At 36.9% G+C, this 10623-nt stretch overlaps 2 protein-coding genes across 2 annotated transcripts; both read left to right on the forward strand.

Moving 5' to 3' along the window:
• The first annotated feature begins 82 nt into the window (after positions 1 to 82).
• On the forward strand, positions 83 to 688 carry LOC112506278. The gene has a single exon (XM_025110290.1). It carries the CDS (start codon positions 83 to 85, stop codon positions 686 to 688), a length of 606 nt encoding a protein of 201 aa, XP_024966058.1.
• A 2424-nt stretch (positions 689 to 3112) lies between these two features.
• Positions 3113 to 9933, forward strand: LOC112507128 (sodium/proton antiporter 1). Its single transcript, XM_025111564.1, has 10 exons — positions 3113 to 3489; positions 3675 to 3848; positions 3957 to 4085; positions 4909 to 5085; positions 5497 to 5603; positions 6098 to 6218; positions 6316 to 6377; positions 7349 to 7651; positions 9166 to 9460; positions 9623 to 9933. The coding sequence occupies exons 1-10, from the start codon at positions 3241 to 3243 to the stop codon at positions 9737 to 9739; spliced, it is 1734 nt and encodes a 577-aa protein (XP_024967332.1). The 5' UTR covers positions 3113 to 3240; the 3' UTR covers positions 9740 to 9933.
• The last annotated feature ends 690 nt before the right edge of the window (positions 9934 to 10623 follow it).

Below are 10623 nucleotides of genomic sequence, written 5' to 3' on the forward strand. Positions count from 1 at the left end.
CAAGAAGGATCAAGATTTTTGCCTTGTTGCCGATAACAACCTCCATATCAATGGCCACTTCATTGGCAAGAGGAACAAGAACATGGGTAGAGACTTTACATGGATTCAATCCATTGGGGTTCTTTTTGACAACCACAAGCTACAAATCAGTGCTCAAAAGGCTTCCTCTTGGGATGATGCCATTGACCATATCTCCCTTACATTGGATGGGGAAAGCATCTTTCTCCCAGAAATCGAAGGAACCAACTGGAACTCTTCCACAACATCAATCACTAGGATTCAGGATACTAATAGTATTGTTGTTGAAGTAGCAAACCTCTTCAAGATCACAGCCAAAGTGGTTCCAATAACGAAAGAAGAATCAAGAATCCACAACTATGGCATAACCAATGACGATTGCTTTGCACATCTTGATCTCAAATTCAACTTCTTTTCCTTAAGTAAGGAGGTGGACGGGGTTTTGGGAAAGACTTATARGGACGACTACGTAAGCAAGGTGAAAATGGGGGTGTTGATGCCTRTGATGGGAGGAGATATCAAGTTCGCAAGTGCAAATTTATTTGCAACTGATTGTTCTGTGGCTAAGTTTAAGGGCTCCAATGAAGAAGGTTCCACCTTGAACCTGGAATTGCCAAGCTTGAGATGCCAAAGCGGTTTTGATGGGCGASGTGTTGTCTGCAAGAGATAGATTTTTCTTCTTCTTCTTGTTGCTATTATATTTATATTTTTCACTATGTATTTCTATGTGTAAAATAATGGAAGATCGAATGAATCTTCCAAGATCTTCATGAATAATTAGTTGCGTATTCCATCTTGTTATCTTTCACATCATTATCATTTATTATCGTCATTTTTTCACATCATTATCATATCTCATCTCACATTGAATTTTAGTACAAAAGCTACCGTTGTTCCTGTAAGTTTATTGACGGATTTTATTTCGAAATAGTGGTTACAATATTGAATTTGTGCGTAAGATAATGCGTCGACTGAAATACCCAATTTTACGATCGAAACTTCCATCAACAACAAAATAATAACAATTCTAAAATTTGGTAAAAGTTGAAAATCAAAGCTCAAAATAAAAACGGTGTGCATATCGTTTGGACGAAATCGACGAAAAGTGTTTCTCATAAATGGCGGAGTTACGTAAGTGCTAGGGTGCTCCTAGGCTCACCCTCATAGTTTATAGATAATAGAGTAAATTATGATTTTTATCTCTCTAGTTTATAATTCATTACTTTTTTTCCTATAATAATTTAAATTATATTGATTTTTTCTTCCCTATGGTTTACAATTCATTTCTATTTTAATTCTTCATACTTAAAAGCAATGTTTGACCTCGAGAACAAAAATAGAAATGAATTACAAACAATAAGGACGAATATTAAAATTTCAAAACCACAAGGATATAACAAATCACAGGGACGAAAAACATAAATTACTCAAAATAATATCTATATTACACATTATAAATATATAAATTAGAAACCCTCCTCTAGAGATCTTCAAACTCTGGTTTCTTTAAATTCCGACATATATGCAAAAATTTATGTTTGATTATTGTAACACCCTCAAATTTGGAAAGAGCGACTAATTTAATTTTTTTTATTAATATAACAAATAAAGGGTAGATCCCTTTTTCTAATAACCAATACATGAAATACCTCGAATTATCAAATCTAAAATCATCATCAACATAAGATAGACAAAGCCTTTACATAAAGACTAAGTTAATGTCGGGTGTTCCTATATCCCAATAACTGTCGCTATCTTCAAAAGCGGAAGACACCAACGATAAGCTAAAACGTTATCCTTCGCACTCATCCCATCACGATGTCACTAATGCCATACCCCAACAATGACCTGATGCACATGCCGACAAATAAAAATGTTAGGCTTAACGCCTAGTGAATTCAAACAGTTTTCACTATAATCATAAATCGGTAAAAGCGAAAGACTGCGAATTTAAATCATGATTTTGCAAATGAAATATAATTACCGTAAAAGCAACATCTTTCCGAAACCCACAATTTTCTTGGGGAAAACCCATAAATAAAAAAAAAATACTCAATTATATAACTGAAATTCAATACTCACACGACCAAGTCTAAAGCTATAAAACATTAAGACAGAAACGTAGCTTTAATCAAGTTATTTATACAATTAACCCACGGAAGGGCATAAAGCAACCAAAGATGATGGAGGAGACCCGATTTACCATTTGTTGTGACGGAACATACAAGATAATGTTATATAAGCATCACTTATACGTACCATTGACATCAACCAAATACAGTATCTAGTCAAATGAAGTAATAAGCTCATTCACTTGAAGTTACATTATATTGATCAATGGCCAATGCCCGACTCCAAGACTCCACACCTTAATGTCTATGAAGACCCACTAATATGCTAGGAATTACATTATATTGATCGATGATCGATGTCCGACTCTAAGAGCCCACACCAAATTGTCTATCAAGACCCAATACCTACTTCAAATTACAATACGGGGTTGACATCCCCAAGCAAAACCGACTTCTATGTCTATGGATACATTGCATTCTAGCCATAATTATATAGTATTATAAATAATGATAACAATTATAATAATAGTAGATAGTCGTAATGTAGATACGATGTTTTTGACATGTAAATCAGTTGGTAAAAAGGTGGTGTGTATTTGTCCAAATACAAGACAGGTCCTAGATTCGCCCCAGGCCCCCTGGTTAGTCTCAGCCGTTGAGTGAGCCAAAAAATGTTCTCTCACATTGGTGTTTTTAGGACACGTTGGATTCTCTATCATCAACATTTTGCCTAAATAACATAGATATGATAAAGTATTTTAAAGAATTAATATTTTCTACAATAATTAAAACAATAATTAATCATAAAACAATAAAATTAAGGAATGTGAGTGAGAATAGCTTCACCAACTATTCATTCATAGATGACAACTATTTTAAAATGTTGGGGTGGAAATGGCAATTAGCAATAAGTTAGAGGACTAGAAGGGAATTATTGTTTAAACAATATTTGCGGAATGGATTGTACTATATGCATTGTTGATTGTACCTTTAACATGCAGAAGCTACCAATAAGATTTTGTGTCTGAAAGCTTGCTGTCCGATCATTCCAAAGCCTCACTCCTCCCCATCAACCACCACCGTCGGCCACCACCACCGTCGGCCACCGCTATACCCTCCCAACTTAGTTGTAGTTAAGGGAACCATCTGAATGTCTACCGTTCCACTTCCATTTAGAACTCACCATGTCTCTCAGTCCCTTGATCCCCAATTCAGGAGACGCTCCTCCGTGTGTTTATCCCCCTCACCGTCTCTGTTAACGGCCAGGGGTCCAAAAGTTCTGCACAGGAATGGAGTTTTGGCACGTGCAGAAGATAAGGCACGTGGAGTTGGAGGAGGAAACCCCTCTCCGATTGAACAACCACAAAAGCCCAAACCCAATTTGGATAACCAGTTTCAGGTTTGCTAAATAGGTCTTCATTTCTTCATTCAGAATTGATATAGGTTTTCTAGTTTGTAATTAGTCTATTTTGCTATCAGATGAATGAATTTACCACTTGAGTTTATTCTTCAATAGCTTAAGACCTTCCGGAAATCAATTTAATAGTGCAGTTTTGATGAATTTTGACATTTGTTTGACATTAGGATTTAACATCGTCGGGAGCTTGTGATCCTTTATGTTCGGTGGATGAAACAAGCTCACAAGAATATGAAGCTACTTACCAGCCAAAGACCGATTTATTGAAAGCTGTGGCTATATTTGGAGCARCTGCGACAGGGACAGTGGCGATTAATCATTCWTGGGTGGCTGCAAACCAGGTGATTCTAATCTCATAGCTTGTTACATCTGTTTAAGACGATATTGAGTTTGAAATGAAGGGATATTTAGTAAATCTTAAAATAGTTTTGTCATGCCTCCTGGTGCAGGATCTTGCAATGGCGTTGTTGTTTGGAATAGGTTATGYTGGCATAATTTTTGAAGAGTCACTTGCCTTCAATAAAAGTGGAGTAGGTTTACKAATGGCAGTAAGCTTGTGGGTTATTCGGAGCATCGGAGTAAGGCATTAACTTCCTCAATTTGGGTTTTATTTCTCAATTTTGTTAGTGTTATCAGATATAAATTTCTTTTAGTTTATGCTCTTACTTCTAAAGTTTATACATGACACTCATGGGGCTGCAACCAAATCAAACCAAACAAAACAGACCCGGTACATACCACCCACTCGCAGTGGTCTTTTCTTTCTTTTTCATTTTTTTTGGGGGTGGGGGACATACGCAAACCTTACCTCTGTCCCATGAGGCAGAGAGGCTAAAGGAAACATATCTAGAAAGCACGATGATATAAGCAACAGAGTTATAAAAGAATGTAAAGAACCTGACAAGATAAATCATACTACGCACTCCCCAGACTCACCCTCTAGCCTCCCATCCCCTCCCCCCAACAACACCCACAGGGCTGATTGTACTCAACATCTCAACTTTATTTTCATAATACCCGTGGTAGATATCCAAGAACTCCCACCAAGAATTCAGATAACCAAATTTGCTTTTGCCATTATACATTTTAAAGCTCGATGAATTGACATCTCCTATCATTATGGAAATTTATAAGTATCTCTTTATGCTGAGGAAGAGGAACAGCCAATGTGGAGGGAAGGATCATACGTATATATCTTTTTTTTGCTGGTCTGTTTCTGTTGATATATCAAAGGATAAACCTACTCATGGCTGTAGAGAACATACAAATATGCATCTCATCGTTGGTTTATGCTTTTAGCTGCATTTATTTTTGTTAAGTCTCACTATTACATAAATATATATTGTAYCACTTTCATAATTTCTTATTTGTTATCCAAAAACGGCCAATATTGTCATGCAGGCSCCCTCAACCGACATAGCAGTAGCAGAGTTAASACATGCTTCAGCAGAAGTCAGTGAAATAGTATTTTTCTTGCTTGGTGCAATGACGATAGTGGAGATAATTGATGCTCATCAAGGCTTTAAGCTGGTTACTGACAATATCACCACTCGCAAGCCCCGATCCCTCCTTTGGGTGGTTAGTGATCCATTTTGGATTTTTTACAGTTATAATTGTCGTTCAATCATTAAAGTGATAAGCTCCATGTAACCAATGAAAGATGCATTTATGTGTCAAGGTTCCTCCATCCAAACCAAAAAGAAAGAAAACAAAAACTGCTCACCACTGTCTTCTGGTGGATACATTTATTTACTGATTCTATACCCATGGTGATAAATTGCTGCTAAGATTGTAATCTGCCCTCTTCAACTCAATAGTTTAAGCTAATAGGGAAAGCTATTCACTCAAGATTCTTATACTTCCGGGAATTGGAAGCGGTCACCTGCTTGGATTGATTAAAGAGGAAGGATTTGTGGATGGAGGGAAAAATATTTCACAATTTTGTTATTTGTCATCTCTGTTATCTTATGGTATTGCTGATGATTGCAGGTTGGTTTCGTGACTTTCTTCCTAAGCTCTGTGCTTGACAACCTCACATCTACAATAGTCATGGTTTCCTTATTGAGGAAACTGGTACCTCCATCAGAATACCGAAAGTATGTTGTTGTAACTGAATGATTTGTAATTTTTTTTTTCTCATAAAACAGAATTGCATGTTTTGGAAACCTTCTTTTGCTAAAACTCTATGTGCATTCCCTTTCATTCTTTTACCTGCTTTGTGTAAGAAATTGTATTTTAAGCTACTGAAAACACGGAAAGAAGAACAATGAGGGAAGGGGGGTGATAGATGTTTTATAGCAAATTGGCAGCTTACACAGAAGACAGAACTGAGAAAGAATTACTTTCACACATGGACTAGTCGGGGTGAGGGGGAGGGGGGGATTGTACGCATGCCTGACTACCCAAAATAGTAGAGCGGTTGTTTCCCTGAAGACGTGCATGCACCTTATGTAAAGGAACTTAAATGGTGAAGAAAGCGAATATATAAGAATTGCATCCCCTTGTGAAGTCTAAAATGATTTTTATGAGTGAGGGGTTACTTTGTCTATGCATATTTTTTGCATGCAATCTGATAAGCAGCTATTGACAGGTTACTTGGTGCTGTAGTTGTAATAGCAGCAAATTCTGGTGGAGCATGGACTCCAATTGGTGATGTAACAACTACTATGCTTTGGATACATGGCCAAATATCCACATTGCCAACAATGCAGGTTTCTTCCTCTTGTCAACTGGTTATTGTTGTAGAATCTATAACTAGTTGACCTTCATACACAAACGAGTGTATTGATGCTATTTCTGGTATTGCAGAGCTTATTTTTGCCCAGTGTGGTTTCTCTTGCAGTGCCTTTGGCCCTCATGTCCTTCTCGAGGTACTTACATAGTGGATGGATTACAAAAAAAAAACGGTTGTGATTAGGAAATTGGTTCCTAAAAGTAGTTCCTCTATCCCATAAATATCCACAATGATAAAGGCACAAAGTTTTAAAAAGGTGTCACTATTACACTTTTAAAAACTAAATGACAACTTCACCCTTGATAATAGAGGGAGTAATGAATTTCTCCGAGGGTAGAACTAGAAAGTAGGCACTTACTCTTGAAAGTGAATGCTTATTTTGGGACAAACTAAAATAGGAGTGAGAACACTTATTTTGGGATAAACTAAAATAGGAGTGAACACTTATTTTGGGATAGAGGGAGTACCTTAAAAATTGTAATATTTCCTTTTTTGGAAAGATTGCAAGTTAAAGTTATCCCCTTTCCCATTACCATCATTTGGATCCACAAGATTCCTTCATTGTGTATTCTAGATATTTCACAAATGGCCAAACACTTATTTTAATGAGTGGTCGGGTTTTTGAATATCATGATTGACTTTTAGTTGCAAACTAACCATCGTTCTAGCTTGAACCGATAACCATCTTTCTGCTAACCTAGCCTCCTCCGTCCCTCAGGACCAACAAGGGGTAGAAAATCTAAAAGATAGCACTTTAGATTGCAAGAATGAGTGATTTTGGAAAATTCCTGAAATGTGTAGATGCAAAAGGATCATCGTACTCTGCACTTCTTTGTCCAAAATCCTTCGTTGTTGTAAAGTGTAGTTTAAGTTTTCCTGTTTCACAAAACAGTGGTTTCTTTGCAACTAAAAGTCAAGTATGGTAGTTCTAAAAACCATTTACACTTATCATGTGTTAAGTCAAACATGTTCAGATTTTCTCGAGAGAGAGAGCCAAAGAGGAATTACAACTAAGGGAAAGGAAAAAGAAAACCAAAAGAGAAAATAAGTTGGATTATAATATTTACAAATTAATTAAACTATTTCATGTGCTTTTTCGTTGTTCAGTGAAGTTAACGCCAAGGGGCAGAATGCAGAGGATGTATTGGCTTCTGAACAGATGGCTCCACGTGGGCAACTTGTTTTTGCAGTGGGAATTGGGGCATTAGTGTTTGTTCCAGTGTTCAAGTCTTTAACTGGTTTGCCTCCTTATTTGGGTATGCTATTCGGGCTTGGAGTTCTTTGGATCCTGACCGATGCTATCCACTATGGCGAATCAGAGAGACAACGGTTGAAGGTGCCTCAAGCATTATCGCGCATTGATACTCAAGGAGCTTTGTTCTTCCTTGGGATCCTTTTATCTGTCAGCAGGTATGCACTGATATCACTTTTTTTTTCCTGTTTCTGGAAACAAAATTTTTGCCATTTTTAACCCTCTAGTATTCCCTCCATCTCAAAATAAGCGCCCATATTTTTTATTCAGTTTGTCGAAAATAAGTGTCCGCTTACAAAACAATTTACTAAATTTCCATTTCCATCTTTAATTATGACGCACAAATGTCTAATTGTTGATGAGATGGAGAAATTCAATAAGGGTAAACTTGTCATTAAGTTAAGTAAAAACTGTATTAATAATACATTCCTAAAACTGTGTTTTTTTATTGCGGACATTTATTTTTGGGACGGAGGAAGTACTAAAATATTTATTTGGCAACTATTACTCATGAGTCACTTTTGACTCACCAATCCTACTTTCCGGTTGAAAACCGACTTTTCTCCTACATATTTGCCTTTGCCCTTAATGAGCCTTACTGATAACATGATATAAATAACGGCAGACTAGTCAAGTCACTTTCTTTACGAGGAAGCATGCCCAATAGGCACAACGTGGTTCTAACTTGAGGTTGGACTTAGCTATGTTTCCCTTGGAAGTAAACCAAACAAATATTTGTTTTGCCTGGAAATACAACCACATAAATATGTTTTCAGAGCAATGCTGTGTTTTAAGGCACATTGAAAATTACGTTCAGATGGGTTATTTCTCTCTCTTGGACATATTGGAGGTCTTTTTCTATTCGTAATCCTTGTAATGTATCTATATATAAGAAAATAACTGTAGTAGCATGCTTGTAATGACTATTCAAAACTTAGTATTGATAAACCAAAGAGCCCAGCATATCCAACCTGGAGGTGGGATCTGGGGCTGAAATGTACGTAGACATCTCCACTACCCCAAAACGTTGGGCTCCAAAGGTGAAAAGTGCCTGGATGTCCCAAGTTTAAATCCAAGGAGGAATACAAATCCCTTGTGGCCACGGAGGTTCAAACGGTGACTCCGGGCTACCCATAAAGCAGGTAGTTGCCCTGGGATTAGTCGGCTCGCATAGCGGATTGGATATCCAGGTTAATAAAAAAAAACAGTTCCTTAAAGACACCTGGCTTTTGAAACTTAGCATTGATATAGTGGAGAAAATATTTGTTGGGCTTTTTTTGGTAACCATGGGTGTCCAGCCCAGCTTGCATGCATCTCAACTAATCCCATGGGCCCTAAATATAACAACTAGGAAAATCCCAAGTGATCCTAAGGAGAATCGAACCAATGACTTATTGGAAGGAGCCCTAAGGCCTTGCCTTTACCCCTCAAGGTTAATATTTGTTGGGTTTGTATTACCAAGTAAAAAAATTTGGCATAAATTTGTTTATTTGTCCATAATCCCCCCTTTTCAATCTTTTTTTGTCCATTAGTCTTACTTTGTGGCCAAAATATGACATTCTTTTTACAGAGATAGCTTAATAATAACCAAGATACCACCAAAAGCTTTAGATTTTTTATAGCAAATATCAAACTTCTGACTTTGTGTTTGATGGAAATGTTGAAACCTTAGCCTGGAGGCAGCAGGGCTTCTTCGAGAATTAGCAAATTACCTTGATTCCCATATTTCCAATAGTCAGCTGGTTGCAAGCGCAATAGGGGTAGTATCGGCAATTATAGACAACGTTCCACTGGTTGCCGCAGCAATGGGGATGTATGACCTTTCCTCTTATCCCCAAGACTCCGAGTTCTGGCAGTTGGTCGCATTTTGTGCCGGCACAGGCGGGTCCATGCTCGTCATTGGATCTGCGGCTGGCGTTGCTTTAATGGGAATGGAAAAAATCAACTTTTTCTGGTATTTCCGCAAGGTATGTTCTTGCTTGCATGGGGTAGAATAACCTTCGGACAGTCTTTTAAATATGTCAGAAGGTTATTCTCCTAAATAGTCTCGCTTGTATGTCTCTTTATCAAATATAAATAAATATACAGTTGATAAATTAAAAATTGTTGATTATAAATGTTTGTTTCAGGTGAGCGGTTTTGCTTTTGCCGGTTATGCAGCGGGGATTGCAGTGTATTTGGCATCTCAGAACCTACATTTCTCTCCTATAACTGTAGCTAACCTTCCATTCCTCTCGGGTTCATGAACCACCGTTGCGGTCAAATTCCGATGACGGGTTTAAATGTAAAGCTGGTGGGGAGAAAATAGAACCAACAGTATATTGTTGTTGTGAAAGATGTTAGATAGAAGTTTGGGGTTGTAATGATCAATAATGTAGTCCCCAACACCCCAACACTTTTATAAATTTTGTTGAGTTTGCAAAAAACACAATTTTGCTCACATGAAGTAGAGTGCAATAGGGGATAAGTCTGTATTGAATATTCTTCACTTACACATATTCCATAAATGGATTTAGTGAAAAAAATTGGGGTTATCACAGGTCTATCAGATTAGGGTGGTGTTTGATTGGTTTGAGCTTGGGTTTCAAAGATCAAAAGCGTATGGAGGTCAAATATTCGAATCCAAAGAGAAATAAAAATCCTTTTGTAGCCACGAATGTTCAAATACGGTGACTCTGGGCTACCCGTGAAATGGGTGGTCGTTCTGGGATTAGTCGGCTCACATGGGTTCGATATCCAAGTTAATTAGGGAAAAAAATCCCTCTATTTGTGAGATGCCTGCGAACGTCGACAATTTTATAGGAGAAAAAGTGAAAAAAGGCAAATTCCTTATTTTGCAAAAAGGAAAAGTCTTAAAAAATTCCTAACAAGTTTTCTCATTTTGAATGGTTTAGTCTTTGAACTATTTTTTGGAATATAAAATCTTGAATTCTTTTTTAAAAATAAATAAACCATAGTACTTTTATTAGTCGGTTAATGTAACTTTTTTTAAGTTAAAAGAATATAGATAACCAATTTTTAAAGGTCCGATAGTTTATCTATACTATATTATAAAGCATTTGGCTAAAACTCTTAAAAACTCTTAAACTCTTAAAACTCTTAAACTCGTTCATCCCTATCCGATTTCATC

The sequence above is a fragment of the Cynara cardunculus genome (genome assembly GCF_001531365.2).
Source record: "Cynara cardunculus var. scolymus isolate 2C chromosome LG 2, CcrdV1, whole genome shotgun sequence".
In the NCBI taxonomy this organism is placed as follows: Eukaryota; Viridiplantae; Streptophyta; class Magnoliopsida; order Asterales; family Asteraceae; genus Cynara; species Cynara cardunculus.